At 37.8% G+C, this 18,279-nt stretch overlaps 1 protein-coding gene across 1 annotated transcript in view; it reads right to left on the bottom strand.

The window, feature by feature from the left end:
- The window catches only part of SPATA20 (spermatogenesis associated 20), a 44,377-nt gene that overhangs the window by 16,012 nt on the left and 10,086 nt on the right, over window positions 1-18,279 (bottom strand). The window contains exons 6-14 of the mRNA XM_070937591.1: window positions 17,996-18,197; window positions 17,768-17,898; window positions 15,838-15,942; window positions 11,361-11,435; window positions 9,984-10,196; window positions 8,044-8,236; window positions 6,880-7,048; window positions 2,667-2,875; window positions 187-386 (exon numbers count right to left, since the gene is read on the bottom strand). Coding sequence (XP_070793692.1) covers window positions 187-386; window positions 2,667-2,875; window positions 6,880-7,048; window positions 8,044-8,236; window positions 9,984-10,196; window positions 11,361-11,435; window positions 15,838-15,942; window positions 17,768-17,898; window positions 17,996-18,197 — 1,497 coding nt within the window. The remainder of the gene's footprint in view (window positions 1-186; window positions 387-2,666; window positions 2,876-6,879; window positions 7,049-8,043; window positions 8,237-9,983; window positions 10,197-11,360; window positions 11,436-15,837; window positions 15,943-17,767; window positions 17,899-17,995; window positions 18,198-18,279) is intronic.

Here is an 18,279-nt window from a genome sequence, read left to right as displayed (position 1 = left end):
CTCTCTCTCTAAATTAGCCTTCTGCTTTTTGGTGCAATTCAGGCTTGTTTTACCACAACTCTTAGAATCAATAGTTAATAACCACTGGGAATAGAGGAGTTATCTCTCAACTCCTAGGAAACTATTGGATTGGGAAACATTGCTCTAAATGCTGCATATTAAATCTTACCCTGTCCAGCACAGTACCTGTTTGAGTGTCATATAAAATGCAGCAGTGGCTCGGGCCATCTCAGGGAGGACAACAGGAATCTTCACAAGTCTCTCTGAGAAGACAGTTAGGATCTGCCCAGCTTTCTTCACCCATTCTTCATGGTCAGTATAGCTCGCTGCCCGGAGCAGATTAGAAACTGCAACAGAGTTGGGGCTGGGTTCCGCACCATCTTGATCTATAACAAAGGTCAGTAAATCAACTATTTTTTGAACACAAAAGAATTTACACACTTTTTAATGAAAGGTTTTTTTGTAATGCTCTGACATCTTCTACAATGTAAAGCAGAAATGGGAAATGGGAGTGCAAAGGGGAACCAATTAACATCCCAATACAAGCACAGTCCCTTTTTGAATGGACATTGTGACTTGCATGCAAATACAAAGGGAGTGCAGCTTGCATTCCACTTTCATGACACTTGTTTTCTCAGTTTTCTTACGTTGTCAGTTTCTTTCTCAACTGTCAAATTCTTCAATGTTTCAGCCTTAAGAGGTGCAATTTCTTTTAATCCCATTAAATTAAGTGGGGCCAAATCCCAATAAAATAGGAATAGATGAGAACTGTTACACTGTACAATTGTCAGGAATTTGCTTCTGGGTTTTAGCATTCACACTGTATCCTCCCCCATGTCTGACTATAGTCAGCCAACTGTTCTCAGGGGGCCTACCCAATTCCTACCTAACACCAGGCTATCTAGGACAATAGCCAAAGAGCATTTAAGTCACACTATAGTCTACTTATATACTGACATTGTGCCAACTAGATTGTTCTACTTATTACCAACAAATGACAGTCCAACGCTATTGAGAACATATTAAATAACATAAAAGCATTAAAGTGCAATAAATGTATAAGCAATGACAAGCTTGCTGCAGAAATACAATTTTTCTATTTCCTCAGACAATGTGCCAAGAGAGATGCTTGCCTTATTCATACTTGCACAACACATTAATGTTCCATACTTGCAGTCCCACCACTTGTACCTACCAAGACTAAAAACCGGAACATAAACTGGGTCTTCTGATTAATCAGATTCCCCCCCTTAAGCAGATACCATGCATTAATTTTTGCAGATGATTTTATAATGAAAGGAGGCACAGAAACTACTTTTTGGCATTTTCATATCAGAAGGAACCTGATCTATAATATAGTATTCATGTACATTTTGTTACAGAGAAAGACCAAGACATTGCTAGACCAGCATTCCCCAACCTTTCTGGGTTGGCAGGGAGAGGGAAGAGAGGGGATGGTTTTGCGCAAGGGGCAGGCGTTCATGCATGCACAGCTGCATTTGAGCGTGAGGGGGGCTGCATATGCACACATACTCAACTGCCGCTGGCACAGCCCTGTTCTAAATGGGCTGTGGCCGGAAGTGGGCCACAGCCAAGCAGTTGGAGACCCCTGTGCTAGACTACTACAGTGCTAATTGGGAAAGGAATGCTAACTATTCTTACTCTGAACTCTCCCAATGGACAAGATACCTGCATCGTCTCTATTAAGGCAATGCTGGAGAATTCTGAGGCCTGCAGGTTCATATTGGAGAAGTACCAGGTTGTAAGAGCCCCTAGCAAAGCTCATCCATATTCATAAGCACCTATCACAATGTCACTCAACTAAAGAAAAATTATACTATGCTTACATACAGTGTTCTTTGCCAAAGAAAACTTAACTTGCTTCAGCTAGCTTAGAAAGATCTGGTTAAGTCACCAGGCAAAAAGCCAGGAGACTGTGAGTTATAGTCCTGCCTTAGGCAGCTGGGTGATTTCTGTTATTCTTGCATATTCACCTTCTAACTTTTAGTCAGCAAAAGGCTAAAAGGTTGTAAGAGAACCCAAAGTTATATTCAGATTGACTCCTCCCTTGATAAGCCAGTTTATTTTCAAAGACAAATCAAAAATCAGAACAAGGAGGGCCTGTAGAGAAGGGAAAAAAATAACTCCTCTATGCCAATCCTTTAATCACCAACACATTTGTTCATTAACTTTGCTTCAACTGCAAAGAGAGAGCAATATCAATGGTGGCAAGTCGAGGATTTTCCATCAGCCAAAAAAAAGTCTAATTATCTTCCTGTTCATATCTTTGCTACCTCTGCTGCTGGTCACATCTGTATCTGCGGTTAAGTAAGGATGGGATGAAGTGAAGCGGGCCCCTCGAGATAGTACATGGTAGTGAATGAGAAGTTGGAAATCCTCCTTTGGTTAGACATTAATCCAAGCTTGAGAAACAGTGGGATTTTTTTCCTTTGAGGTAATCTTTTAAGTATCCTGGAAATTTGTTTCTAAAATAAGCTCAGGAGAAAATCCAAATTCTAATTAATTGTAAATTGATTTTTTTTTCTGCAATAACTGTTGAATAACTCTGTTCTAGGTGAGCTGTATCACTAATGCAGTGCCCAAATCATAGACTGTCATTTAATCACCACTAGAAACTGGAGTCTCCTTCTGAAAGGAATACATACCATCCTTCATGCGAAAGAGCAAGGAAGGATCAGCAGCTTCTGTGGAGAAATAGGCAAAACCTTTCGGATCCCAGAAGAGTTCATCTTGTTTATGCTGTAGCTGCACAGCCCATTCCAACCAGCTAGGGTCTAGTGTGGCTTCATACAGATCAAAGAGTGCTTGGATTACAAAGACGTAGTCCTCTAAGAATCCATGGATAGGCACAGAACTGAAAAAAACAAAGGAGAAAAAAAATCCAGCCTCATAATAGGAGTTCATAGCTATCTTTACTAAATCTAATTATTGCTATGAGCCCCACAGAGAAATGTATGTGAAATATTTCCAGCCATTTCTGATATTCCAAGGGAAGATCCAAGATTCTGACTGTTTAAATGACATTCTCTAATATCCAGGCAGAGCTCTATTTCTTTTGCCTTGTGGCAATGACTTTGTCTTCTCCAATATGAGAATGAGAATTGAGAAACTATAAGTGTTTGTTCTGAGAATTTACTGTCACTCTCATACCAGAATCTGCTATAGGAGATTGGTACATAAGTACTGCTGGATAGTCTAGTAGCATTTTATACAATATAGGGGGAGGGGTGTAATATTTTTGTGTGGGTATATACAAACATATGTATTTGTTTTCTTCTCTTATCGTAGGCCCTTTATGTGTATTTCACATAAGGAAGGGCCTACAATAAGAGAAGAAAACAAATACTTGACCTCTATGGGGAGGAAACACGTGATGAGGTGTGGCTAACTGATGAGGACTAATTAGTCCGAAATAGATCTATATTAGTCTCCCAAAAGGCAGCAAACTGCTTGCTTGCTGTCTGAAAAAGCCTAGAACTAGTGAATGGGATTTCACTGAGCTATGGCAGCATTTTGAAAATCTTGGTTTACGTAGGAAAATACCCGGCTGAGGAGAAATAAACATATGTATGTGTCTATACACACATTTTATCCCTACTCTTAGACCATTCTAATTTATAAAATACTAAAAGATACACTGAGATACATTTTTTAAAAAGATACATTTTTAAATTACTTCTTTTGCTCTGGATGTTTGGAAAAAACAGCATAGACAGTTCTGAAATTTAGAATAAATGTTTTCTACGTTCTTAGATGGAAAGTGAAGGATAATAATCCGCTTTTCAAAACAGTGGCTTTTGTATTTTGGACACAATGGCAAGTAGAGAACCAATATCTTTCTCAAAATGTGTGGACCAAATAAGAAAAATAGTACTTCAATCTCCCTTGAAGTGATATTACAAAGGTGAAGAAAATTGAAATTAACCTGGGAGCAAAACCATCCATGAAAAAGTGAGCGTAAATAGTTTCAACATAACCTCTTCAGTCTTCCCTTTCTTTGTCTCTTCTTACCATCTTTTCTTCCACCAGCTCAATTTGCTAGTTACTTAAGCAAAGTTCAATCTGAGATGTAAAAAGCAGGTGTGTGGAACTGCTGCTATCACAAAGTAGTCAAGCAAATCACCCTTCCTTTCTGATTACCTCTACCTCTATTGACATATGGTATGTAAGTTGGTCAAGAGAAGAGCCAATTTTAAGATGGCATAGCCTGTCAGAAAGTGGATATTTGTACAACTAGCCAATCTCACTGAGGTATCTACTGGCTTCTATGAAAAGGCAAGAGGCAGTAAAAACCCTTATATTGCAGCCATTTAAACTACAATGTACTCTAGGTTCTTCCACTACAGTATATACCTAATTTTAATCAAAACGTTTGCTCCTTCAGATGGAATCCTAAGTGTCTGCCAATGGGATCTTATAATGCCTCCAGTGTTATTGGATACTCTTACTCATCCACAGACAAGACACACACCGTTTCCCTGAAAATAAAACTTGTCTGGATAATAAGCCCAATTGGGCTTTTGAGCGCATGCGGTAAAATAAGCCCCTCCTGAAAATAAGCCCCCCCCCAAATACTTAGACGCATGCGCCGGGGGGGCAAAGGGAGGGGGAACATCAGAACTGCTGCCGCCCGACATCAGCAGGCCAGATTCGGTGAGCCGGACGCACCGCTGCCACTTGGGAGAAGAAGAGAGAGAGGAGGCGCTGCAAGAGCACCCATTTCTCACATTCTTCTCCTCCCGGGCAGCAGCAGCACATTCAGCTCCCCGAATCTGGCTTGCCGATCTCAGCCGGCGAGGGGGAGAGCCAGGTGGGGAGGGGTGGGGCGGCGGAAAAGCAAGAATTCTGCTGTTCGCCCAAACCCCAGATCTCCTGTTTGCCCTGTAGGTTCTTCAAGAGGAATGCGATTGAGCCAGTCCATGGCTTTTGCAATCCAAGCCAGTGCTTCTTCTCCTGCTCCCCTTTCCTCCCCCCGCCCCAGCAATGTGTAACTTGAGAACCAGCACCTTGGATTCTCTCTTTTAAACTCTTCCCAGCTGTCCTTTTGTTCTCTGCTTCGGCTCCAGGAGCTGCAACCAATCCCCATCCCACCACATCTCTGGCTGGGGGTGGGGGTGGTTGCTCGGGAGAACTTCGGCAAGGCTGGCCAGGTGACCCTCAGGGCGGAGACCCTCACCCCAGCCCAGGCCATATTTCAGGGGCCAAAAGAAAATAAGAACCTGTCTTATTTTCAGGGAAACACGGTAGAAACAAATACAGGTCTTCAATGTTTACTCTCACATACATAATGCCCATTCATATCTACCCAACTTAAAGCATGGCTGGACTTGAGTTTCAAAAAATTAAAGCAGGATTTAATTCTTTAAATTAGAATTTCAAAAATTTGAGTTTCAAAGAATTAAAGCAGGACCCCACTATGATCACACTCCATGATCCTATAGAATGGCTCGATTATCCAATCTTGGCAGTTTTCTCATGATTGCTATATCTCCTTGAAAGCATCATTTCACCTAGACAAAGTAGGCTGCAATCTTCTAGAATAAGGCTTTCTGCCACTCTGGCCTGACCTAAATGGACTTCATATACTCCATCTTTCATACCATTTATTCACACAAATATATGGTGCAGGTAGTCATCACTTAACAATTGCCCTGTTTAGTGACCATTCAAGGTTATTATGTGCTGAAAAAGTTACTTTGCGACCAATCCTCAGACTTATGATTGTTACAGTGTACTTGTGATTATGTGATCACCATTTGGGGGCTTCACAGCTGGATTTCAACAAGTAGAGACAATGGAGAAGCTGGCAGTAAAATTGCAAGTCATGGTCACATGATGTCTTGTTTAATGACTGCATTGCTTAGCAACAGAGTCCCAATTGTGGTGGTTAAGCCAGGACTACCTGTATAAAACCATATTATCAGTATATTGTGGCATTATCTAATAGTTGTCATTACAAGTTTGGCACACTGTATTAGTATCAATATGGTTATACATGATCAGCATACTCTCCAGATCTGCAGTGAAACATTGCTACCGTTTAAATACTGATGTTCTATAGTACTTATTTTATAAGTGCAACCTGAAAATTGCCATCTGAAATGTAAACCATCCTCTGTTCAACCTCGGCCAAAAATAGCAGTGTTGCTTACTAGGTACTTGGTCTCCATGAAGGGATAGTGAGATTGGAGTAAATGAAGCAGGTTGAACATGTAAGCAAAAGTATTATACTCTCCACTAGGTTGTTAAAAAATAAGAACAATAAAAAAACAATACCAAGAACAAAAAAATGATAAATTCCTTATAATTACTAAGTCCAGATATTGCGCTGCTAATTCAAGCTAGTATCAATATCAGTGAGAATTTTATCATTTGTTCTTTAGAATATGATTTGTTTCTCCAGTATAAGAATGGCTGTGATATCTGGACTTCCTTGTTGGCTGAAAAGTCTTTTGTGCCATCTAAATGTCAGCTGTATCTTTGTAGCTCAGATACAGTAACCTAGTTTAAGGATATAGCCAAGGATCAAGTGAGGGGAAAAAAACCCAGGCTGGAAACTCCAAATTTCATGTTCAGATCTATAATAAGATTAAAGTAAGTATATATAGGCCACATCTGCCTAACATGCCCTTAGAAGTTTTAACTTGCAGGCTTCACTGGTTTCTCTCCTCAGGAAAATTCTAGGTCTACCATTCTCCAAGACTAACTGCCTCTTCTCATCCACTTCTTTCAGTATCACAGAAACAAAAATGCAGTGGCCACGTATTTGTGTTAAGAAAGAAGTCTGGCTTTTCTCCCTCGGTCCAAGTTTTCTTCTGTTTGGTGGCATTGTAGTGCCTGGGATTGCCTGTCACTTACCTGTGGGTCACTGTGTTGCCTTGTCCTTGATAACAAGTTCTTAGCAGCTTTCCACTGCTGGCATTAAACATGTGGTTTTGCAGGAAGGAAGCTGCACGTACAGCTCGGTCAATGTATTCTTTCTTGCCTAAGATGGCTCCACACTGAGCAAAGCCAGAGATCATCAGTCCTAGAAGGCAAATTAGTGGGAGAGTGCTCATTTGAATTCATACCCTCAGAATATTCAACCTATATTTCTTTTGACCCAAGTCTCCTCATAGATTAATCAGTTTAAATTACTTCTTCCTTAAAATGGCTCTTTTCATATATGCTGAAGACAGGTAAAAGCAGACTATCATTTTTCAAATGCTTCCTTTGTCATATGACCAGAGCATTATTTTATATGCTTTCTTTTGCTCTTAATCAGTGATTCAGGAAAAAAAGAAGTGGACAGTATCTTTATCACTCATGATCCAACGATTCACTCATAGAAGTTAGGACTTGGTAAAATACTTCCCTGCAAAGATCATCAATCAGTAGATCTCCGTGGCTCTGAAAGGTTTTTCCTGCACTATTTTAAAATCTGAACTTAGAAACTTAAATGGAATATTTCTGAAAGCTTACCTGAGAATTCTAGAACCATTTGGGCAGCATCACATTGCCAGGACAGAAAGCAAGTGAGCTGGTCTATTATTTTTTCATTATACAGTATGTTCAAGAATCTTCATTTCATAAAGGAAAGAAGTGCTCCCTCTATATTTATATAATGTGAAAAACTACAATAACATAAACACCTTCATGGATTAAGGAAGGTTTTTTTTTTTTTTAGCTGTAAGGGAATAGGAAAAAGGTGCTACTGCCCCCTGCTGCCAAAACAGTTTCAATAAACAGTGCTCCAGAGTACATTTGGCCAGAAGAAAAAAGTGCAAAAGATCAAAAACCAGGAGAAAGAGGGAAAAAAAGAACTAGTTGACTTTAATGAGCTTACAAACTATTCTTCTAACACCACAGAAGCAGGCTTATCAGGTGTGGTTAAGTCTGCTCACCAAATTATTTCCCTTGAACGGCCGCAGAATGGAAGAATTTACTGCAACGGATATACTGCTCTCCCCTCACAGAAGTCTTCCAGCAGTTTGCAGTTTGGTAAGGGTGTTACTGAGCTCCATGCAAAAGAACAAACCTCACCATTCCAGGATGCCAGCATCTTGCTGTCCAGATGGGGCCGTGGCCTCTGAGTTCGTGCGTTATATAGTTTCTGCCTACTTTTAACCAGCAATGTCTTCAGCTCTTCCAGCCCCAATCCAAATCGGGCAGCTGTAAGTTCCAGGGAATATTGCATTATCAGAACATTTTTTCTTTTTAATTCATTGTGAGGGTCCTGAAATAGAAGATCGGTGTAAGAAAATAAAGAATGCCTCCTTAAGCCCTCACATGGTAGAATGATATATGATGTGACCCATCAATGGAATATTCTCGGACGGGAAATTTTACTGATTTCATCCAATATTATTCTTTTTTGTGTGTCTGTTTGATTTTTTTTAACATGTGCATTATGTAACTGAGTATTTCTCCTGTTGGGGGAGGTGCTTAAAACATTTCTTAAATATTGCAAAGGTTTTGCCATTTGAAAAAGGTTGAATATCCCTAACTACTTCATCTATCACAACACTGTCATGACCTTATCAAAAGAAAACAGTCCTTCCTGGACTTCCTAAGTAATTATTCTCTTCTGTCAAAAGACTAAATTACCTATAAAGCCTTTCCACTACTTTGAGAGCATCAAATGGTGAAATTTGTTTTCAAGTCCAACTTTAACTTTTTAATCAATCAGCATTGCCTTATTTTATATAGCAATTGCTGTTTGAATCTTTTTTTTAAATAAAGAACCCCTTGAATATCTTGCAGCAGCACAGGGCTTTCCCCTACCATTTTCTTCCTCGCTAGAATAATCAAGTGAGGATGCAACATTGTCTGATCACTATCTCTGTGGGATCATCTAGATATGTCAGTTTCCCTTGATAAGTTGTTCCCAGAGCAAAACAAAACAAAATGGATAGCCTCAATGAATTAGCTAAACACAACATAGCTCAATACAATCAGAACAAAACAAATAAAGCTATCAAATGCATGTCCTAGAAGTGAGAATTTTTAATTAGAACCAGCAACTTTTTCTTGCTGATTTCCCTAAGCCTGTCTTAGCGAACATTTCACTGATCTCAAGGTTATATTTCAAGGCAAGCCTTATTAATGAACAACTCATGGATACAGATAGTCCTTGTTTAGTGACTGCTTCATTTAATAATCACTCACAGTTACAACTATGATGGAAAAATAACTTCATGACCAATCGTTGCATTTACAATCTTTGCAGGTCTGTAAAGCAAAGGGAAGCTAAGACCATAAGCACAATCGTAAGTTTCTCTTAGCCATCATTTCACTTGACCGAGTTGACAGTCTCAATTGTGGTTACTAAACAAGGGCTACCTGTATTTAGTATACAAGAGAATAAAAAAGGGGGCAAGACAACTGGATATTTATTTCAATAATGAAAACTTCTAGTATCTTATCAGCTTTGAGAAGAACTAATGATCCTGAATTCTTTATACTTGTGAGCCGCCCCGAGTCCTTCGGGAGAAGGGCGGCATATAAATTTTAATAAAATTAAATTAAATTAAAAAATAAATAAATAAATTCTGAGATCTTAGAAAACGTATTGTCTCATCAGAACTGAGAATCCTGTGCCCAGCAAGACACAGGCACCTGTTGGCTAACACAGAGTTCTCCAACCTTTCCTGCTTTGCAGAGTGGTGGGGGGGAGGGGGGAAATAAAGGACAGTTCCATGTGAGTGGCAGGTAAGTGCACGCAAGTGCACAGCTCCATTTGTGTAAGTGCCAGGCATGCACACCCACTGCTTGTTTAAGTGGAGCGCATGCGCACACACTCGCCTGCTACTCGTGCAAGTAAGGATGCATGCATATGCTCAGCCAATACTTATGTGACCTGGTTCCGAAGGCCTGACCATGGCCCGGTGGTTGGGGGCCCCTGGGCTAGCATATGTGTTGTCACTAATAAGAGACTTAACTTTCCCTTAGAGGCTCTCTAAGCCAACCCTTCCCAATTGTACCTTCATTGGATTCACATTGCCATCTTCCTTCATTCCATAGTGATGCATGAAAACATCTGCCACAATTTTTTTCTCTGGGATCCCTTCAATGGGGTCTGGCAGGAGCTGCCGAATCTCTTCAGCTGTCCATACGCAAAATGCACCCTCTTGCTTTTTCTCTGATTGGACTGTAGCATATGAATCAGCATCCTCTGCACTGTAGAACCCCCCTGACTGAAAACCAAAGAATTAACAATATCATAGACTTTAATGTACAACCCAATTTTTAAAACATATATGCAAGGTGGTAAGATCTGCCTAAGAAATGGGACTGATTGAGAGGTCTCCTTTTTTCATTCCTGAGGCTGCCTAATATACCCATTCCTTGTTGAGTAATCAAGTTCTGTTCCAATGGCCAGGTTATTAAGTGAAATGTTTGCTAAGTGATCATATGATTGACTGAGAGACAGAGAGATGGTGGCATCTCATTTAGATAAAGTTCTTTCATATAGTTATGCCACTGTTACTCTCACTCAGTGTGGATTGTTATCAGGCATAAGACATTTAGTTTTAAACATGTGCATCTGTCAGAAAAAGATTTTTTAAAATAACTATTGTATTTGCAAATAGTCGCTAAGCAAGGTGGTAGCTAAATGAGGAGTGAGTGATGTCTGCAATAGGCCCAGATGTTAATCTGTTCTTCAGAGGCAAAAAGAAAGAATGTTGCCTGAGGAAAAAAACTAAACATTTTCCTTAAAAACTAGGAACTTTCTACAGTATTTGTACCAGTGGTGGGATTCAAGTAATTTAACAACCGGTTCTCTGCCCTAATGATTTCTTCCAACAACCAGTTTGTCAAACTGCTCAGAAAGTTAACAACCAGTTCTCCCGAAGTGGTGCGAACTGGCTGAATCCCACCACTGATTTGTACTTATAACCATGTATGAGGAACAAAATTTAGATACAAACATTCTTTCACATTTCTGAACTTAAAATTAACACATTCCTAAATAAAGACTCTCTGGTGGTTTAAAGTCTCTGCTTTAAACCACCAATCCCTACCATACTTTAAAATTTTTGAGTTTTCTGTTCTAGAACATGCCTGCAGAACTGGTGATCCTTAGCTGGGTGAATATGGCACACTTGCCTTGGTCTTGACAACCCATTTTAGCCATCAGAAAAGCAAGGAAAATAGCTGACAACTGGGTGAACTGCCAGGTGTTTAGTTTGGTGAACTGCAGGTTGGCTAAGTAGGACTGACAATTTCTGAACCTCCATACATTCATAAACTATAGCTCCCAGAAAACCAGCCAAACATAGTCAGCTTCTAGATGCATTTATTCCAGGTGTTGCTGGCAACTCAGCAGTTTATCATCATCTAGGAGCAGTAAACCTTACATTGTCACTCAGATCCCGAGAAACATAAAGCAGAATATCTGCTGCCGTGTCTGCAAAAAATTCATCACCAGAAATCTGCATAAAATACAAGAAAACATTATTCCAGAAAAATGAAATTGGAAGGAAAACACCATGCAATAATTATATTCTTGGAATAAACAATGTAAAAAGCCAAACTGGGAGTAAGGAGAAGTTTTATACAAAACCATGAAACCACAGGTTGTCTAATATCTAGGCCAGAATATGAAATTTGAAATCATTTACATGTTGCAGTGTTACACAATTCAAACACATCCTGAGATGATGTTTACTATTCTTATTTCACACCTGAGAAATAGCTAACAGCCTTACAGCTGTAATATCTCACATTTAATCTTTTAAAACCATTTAAACTTATACGTGATATGGAATTTGGCCAATAAGCATATTTAGAATGTTGAAAAACTGCTGTAGGATTAATATCAAAGAGCTTCAAGGAGACAGGGCTTGATGATTCCTAAAACAGCTATTAAGGTGGAAAACAACCAGACCCAATATTGCCATCTACTAGAAGACAAAGTGATTATGCCTACCCCTACTCTATTTCTTTATTTTGCTGTTTTACAGTTGTCTTTTTGTGTCCTGAACAGGTGGCAAATTTCCAATAAAGTAATAGACTGGAATCACCAATACCCATTTTTGTTTTCTAAGAATACAGCCTATATGGAGCAAAACAAGTAATCTTGCAAATAAAGATATTATTAAAGGTCAATGCTTTGCTTTGCAGCTTGCCTGCTTTCTTAAAATTAAATACATAAAAAGTTCTATTAAAAAATTATGTCAGCTTGAGGCAAAACCGGGTGGAAACCATGCTGGGAATCCTAAATATACATACAACCATGGTTTCATGATTATAATCTCAAATCCAAGAATATACTTCACAAATATTACTATTTAAATAAACGTAGAAAAACCTCCTGATTAAATCCAGTTCTGAGATTCAGCCAATTGTAGATTCTTGTGAATTTCACAGTTGGAAATCTTTTTTGAACTCCATCTGCAGAACTTGATAAAGACCAATTAAAATCAGAGTAGGAGAAAGAAAAATGGCTTATCCTTAAGCTGTTTTCTCTATTCATGGTCATTTCAGCCATAATTCTTCATCCAAAATGCTAACAAATGTGTCATATGTACAGTCAATCATTGGATCGATATCCAACCTGTTTGTCTCAAAAGAGCCATTACACAACTTACAATTAAACTTCATCAATAAAACAGCATTACATCAATAGTTATATATTCATTTATTAATTTACTGCAGGAGTTACTCTGTGGTAAAATGGGAAGCCAATACATTTTACAAACTAACAAATAAACAAATAAACAAATAAACAAACAAACAAACAAACAAACAAATAAATAACCACTATTTTCTGCTGATATCTATAATATGGAAAATAGATATTTTGATAAAGAATTCCAAATAATTATAAACTTCTGTACTGGCATCCTTCAACACAGCAATCTGTTCCCATGTTTATCTGATCAGATGACAGTAAGGAAAAATGAGCAGGATGCTTAGGCCTCTGCAGATTGTGGAGAGTGGGCCTGAGAACTATACACTCCATAGACTTTCCATAGTACCAGAGTATAAATATATTAAAATATTAATATTTTTTAGCCCATAATGAAACACAGTTGTAAACTGACATCAATTTAAAGAGTTATGCCTCAATTTCTCTTTTCCCACCAAACCTGAGTGAATAACAAAAATACAGCTGTTCAGAAGATTTTAACGGGACATGTTTGGTACACCTTTTATGGGAGATTATTTTGCAAAAAAAAAAAAAATACTGCTACAGGAAAAGGACTTGCGTTCTATATAAACAAACAGTAATTGTTTGCAGACCCAACTTTGAGGCATATGAAGTAAACCACAAAAGACAGACCATTTGTGTATTGACATTACCATTTTCATTTAAAATGAGGAATAGCCAGCTTTCAAAACTATCATAATTTTAAGCAGCATGAAGTAAAAATAAACAAGCAAAAATCCCCATTTTTGTATTGTATTTGCTCATATTGTAATATCATGATGATACATGGATCTGAAACCTGATGACTCCAATTTATTTTTAAAAAATCTAAACAAATGCAAGTATTATCATATATTTGGCATATCCTCTAGTACCGTGATGGCACACGTGCCACAGGTGACATGCAGAGCCCTCTCTGCGGGCATGCCAGCCGCCGTCCCAACCCAGCTCCATCACGCATGTGCGCACACCTCCCGCCAGCCAGCTGGTCTTAAAGTCTCTGCTGCGCATGCACGGGGGTGGGGCATATGCACGGGGGGCGCTCACACTGCATTTTGGGGATTGGGGCACATGCACATGCATTTGCCCACGCACGCTTTGGGCACTCAGCATCAAAAAGGTTAACCATCACTGCTCTAGTATAACTCTAATATTATCTATTTTAAAGCATTTCAGAATTTCTTACAGGATCTTACAACTCAAGTGCACTTTTATTTTTAGATATTTGCATTGCTTCAAGAGAAGGCATAGCATTATAAATAGTAGAATAAATAGTAGAATTAACATAGGATGTTTTCGAAAAGTAAACAAACTAGTTATGAAGGACAAATAGAATCTGGAAAGAGACTTTGAAGAACAAAGGGATATCATATAATTATATGGGTTCTCTTGTAAACAGGGTGGATAAAAATCAATGATTTTTTTAAAAAAATCAAAAAAATCGGATTTTTTTTATTTAAATCAGATTTTTTGATTTAAATCGGATTTTTTTGATTTTTATCGAATTTATTTTAATAAAAAACTTTTGGGGTAAAAATCTATCGTAAGATAGTTTTCTATTTAAGATACATAAATAATTTAGTTTATTCAGCATGAAATGGAGCTTAGTTATGTAGCATGAGGCTGTATATTCTGCAACACTGGGACTATCGGTGAGTCAACAGTGGGTCAAAGGAGTAGCAGAGATGACAGTTGCTCTTTAAAAATTATGATTTAAATCGAGTTGATTTAAATCAAGCCTTTTTACTAGTGATTTAAATCATGATTTAGATCGTGATTTAAATCAACTCGATTTAAATCAAATCCACCCTGCTTGTAAAAGCTAAAAAAACAAAAGGTATCCTGCCATGTTGCTAACATAAAATGAAGAATGAAAGATATATATATTACTAAAACTGATTTCTATAAACCTTTAATGGGGCAAAATAATGCACCATAGGACAATACTGAATGTATCTGACATATCTCAATGTATCCCAACTTTTCCAGTTGGAAAAAAAAGTACATTAGAAGTACTATCATTATTCAAGGCTTTGAAGAAACTGATAAGGAAATATCTCTGAAAAAATGATTCAATGGGACACGGACTATCTTGTATCATTTAATTCTGATTTAGTTTCTCTTTGGATGAAAAAAAAAATCCTCCCCTATCACTGTTTGCCTTTGATTATGAAGTCCATTGTGATAGTGGATGGACACATTTATGATACTTGGAAATCACATATGAAAAATAATATTGGAAGTATCAGGCACTGTAACGTACTAAAATCCCAAAATTTCATAAGAGGTAATTTTGGCTGGAGTACTAAACAAATTCATTTAATCCCAGAACACATTTGCCATAGAGAAAATGCAATATTCTCCACGTCAGTGAACTGCTTCTTGGGTTTTTTTCCTTCTCTCAACAATGATATGTAAATACTAGCTATTCTGTAAAGTTCCAAGTGATATGTCTAAATGTTGCTTTTGGTTTCCATATCACACTTGGGGTGCCAAAATTATTGCTAAATAATGGCAGCAAGAAACAATGGCGGCATAGAAAGCTGTATCAACAATATCAGCATCCCCTTAATTGTCATTGATGTCATAAAAGGAACAAAGGAAAGGAGAAACCTTTCTTCTCTGTTCTATCTGTACCTGAATAAATGAATTCTGGATGCAAGAACTGAAGTAAAGAAATTAAATATCAGTCTACATCCTCATCCTCCTCTTTTTGCCCCACAATTCCATGTTCACTCAGTAATAATTGGAGAATGTACTGTAATGTTAAAAAGGATTCAAGGACTCACTCTAATCATTCACAATAACATATTCTCATTCAAATATCAAAGACTAATCTGAATCTCAACTGTTGTTCCAGATACAAAGAAATATATTTCCCCAAGATTGATCAACTTTGTCACATTGAACAATAGATTTTCCATACACCCCAATATTACTGTTCCACAAATGTGCAGCTGCTAGGCATCACAAGATTTATTCCTGGGTAAACCTGTAACTTTCATTTTGCCATTCATCTAGATCAGCAAGAAAGAAACAAAGGTAATGGAAATATAAGGGTCACCCAACTTTTTTTCTCCTGGGCACCATTACAATTTGCTTTCTGACTCAAATGAACAGAGTGAATTCATCAGTTGTTTCGGGCCTTAATATGCTGACCAAAAGATTTTAATAAGGAATACCTGAAATGCCTTCGCATAAACTACTGCCAGCTGACCCTGATCATACAGCATCTTTTCAAAATGAGGGACATGCCAACGTTGGTCAGTTGAGTAGCGATGAAACCCCTGCAGAAGAATTGGGGATGGGGGAGTGGAGAAAAATATTTTCATTAATTTTGCCATGTAAGAATTAGGATTCAATCTTCTACACAGACAGTACAAAACAGGAAGATGAATAATTTTGAGACCTTACTAATCAGGTCAACTACTTCACTGGTCACCAAATCATCACTATAATTTGGTGGATAAGTGGCCTAATGGTAATACGGAGCTGTCAGTGCAAGTCAGTTTCATCACAATCTGCAATGATTTAACTCATTCACAGAACATAACTATCTACTAGCCAAATCATTGGATGGGAATAGAACAGTAAAAGCATAGTAAACATCAGATTTGGCAAACAATGATATGATGACTAGCATATGCAGTAAAATTTCCAGGAAACAAACTTCTTCGGTTTCTGCTTATCTTTCTAGAATCTGTCACTTCAACAAAGCATATATTCTATTTCCAAATCAATCATCTAAAAGTCATTTCTCATAACAATTAACAGCTGGAACTGATGGAGCAATTGAGAAAGGGGATGGGAGAACAGATTTTTTTTAAAGGCTATCTTAGACAGGTTATTTCCTGAATTATACGGTGAAGCTATTTTTAAAGATCTCCATGGACAAAGTGAACATTGCCACAGAAATCAATAGAGAAGATTTTAATATAAGTAGGGAGGAGCATATTAATTCATTCGCATACTAAAATGATCTGTTACAGGAGTCCTCAAAAGTTTGGAAACAACTATTAACAGTAAAGGAATCAACAGACAAGAAAGATGTCACAGACCTACCCCTTGGTAGGTAGCAATGAAGGCATTTGAAGAGATATTTGGATGCCTCAACTTGTCTATTTCTACAAAATTCAGAAATGTTTAGACTTTTTTTCCTATAATATTCTATAGAAGCAAAACTAGCCATTGAAGAAGTAGAAGAGAGTACTGATGCTTTTGAACTTTGGAACTGAAATCAACTCTTGAGGACACTTTGGACAGAGAAAGAAAGAAAGAATTTCATTCATTCATTTAGTGTATATGCCACCCATCTCACCATGAAGCAACTCTGAGAGATTTATAATCCAGATCATAGAACAATTCAATCCAGAGTTCTCACTCACAGTGCGAATGACTAGGTTCCAGTTATCACATTTGGTATACATTATGTGAAGACCCAGCTCTATTGAGAAACATATAATGACTATAAATGATGGAAGGGGAAAAAAGGATGGCCAGCAGAAAAATGCATATACTCAATTACAGTGAAGATGCATGTGCAATTGAAAAACCTGAAGGATCAGTTTTTGGAGAGATCATCTTGGAAGAAGTTTGTGATCACTAAGAAAAGATTTCAACTCAATTGATCAAAATTAAAATGGTAGACTAGTTAGACCATCTTTAGACAGTTCCTCCTTTGCAATATCCTTTCAATTACAAACACCACCAAACCAACTATTTAGCAAGCTATGTATGATATGATTACACTGGAAAGGAAGGATTGATTAAACTCTTCATTCCCCATAAGAAAAAATGAGTAGGACTCAAGAGAGAGGATTCTATCCAAGTAGAATATGCAAACAATATGCTTTTTAAAAAACTGCATTTTTGAGTATTTTTAGAATTCAAAAATACGCCACAATTTTTAAGTATTATTAGATTCCAAAGGCAATTTTGTATTTGTTGATTATACTTTTTATCTACCTTCTCAAAGTGGAAAGGAGATTTATGAAATCACAAACGTAAATTGGAAAGGGAAGGACAGGCAGACAAACAGTAGAGACTACCACCAGACCCTGACAAACATTATTTCTGAATTCCTTAATGAAAAGTTTCAAATTAGGATCTGACCTGTGCAATATGATCATGAATACCACCATATGCCATCATCTTGAGTGTATGCAAGGCCATCTGAAGTGCTCGTGTTCCTTCACTGTTTGACCGTTGAAGAGCCCAATAGGAGAAGAGAAAATTCAAATTAACTGGAATAAAAGAAAACAGTAAAGTAATGAACATTAGCCACTTGTTTATGTAATAGTAGTTCTTCCTACAGAAATAGCTAGACAATCTTGAACTAACCTGGGGTAGGGAATTTGGGAAATTCTGAGAATCCACCATATTCTTCATCATAAGTCTCTGATAGTTGTTGGAAACATCGGGTTGTCACTTCTTTTAAGGATGGGGGTGCTTCCTCCCCTCGAACACCAACATCAGTCCTAGCTAATAGTGCAGATAAGATTTTCTGGCTGTTTTCCAAAAGGGTACTTTTGTTCCGTTTCCACTGGAGAGAAGATATCTAAGTCATAGTTTGCTTCTCTTTACCTGGGCCTCATCTAGATACTTATCTTCAGAAAATGGGTTTG

This window comes from Pituophis catenifer, unplaced genomic scaffold, assembly GCF_029215685.1.
Source record: "Pituophis catenifer annectens isolate HBS135680 unplaced genomic scaffold, rPitCat1.0.hap2 SCAF_2, whole genome shotgun sequence".
Lineage (NCBI taxonomy): Eukaryota > Metazoa > Chordata > Lepidosauria > Squamata > Colubridae > Pituophis > Pituophis catenifer.
The sequence above is the reverse complement of the archived record's forward strand: the minus strand, read 5'-3'. Positions and strand labels throughout refer to the sequence as shown.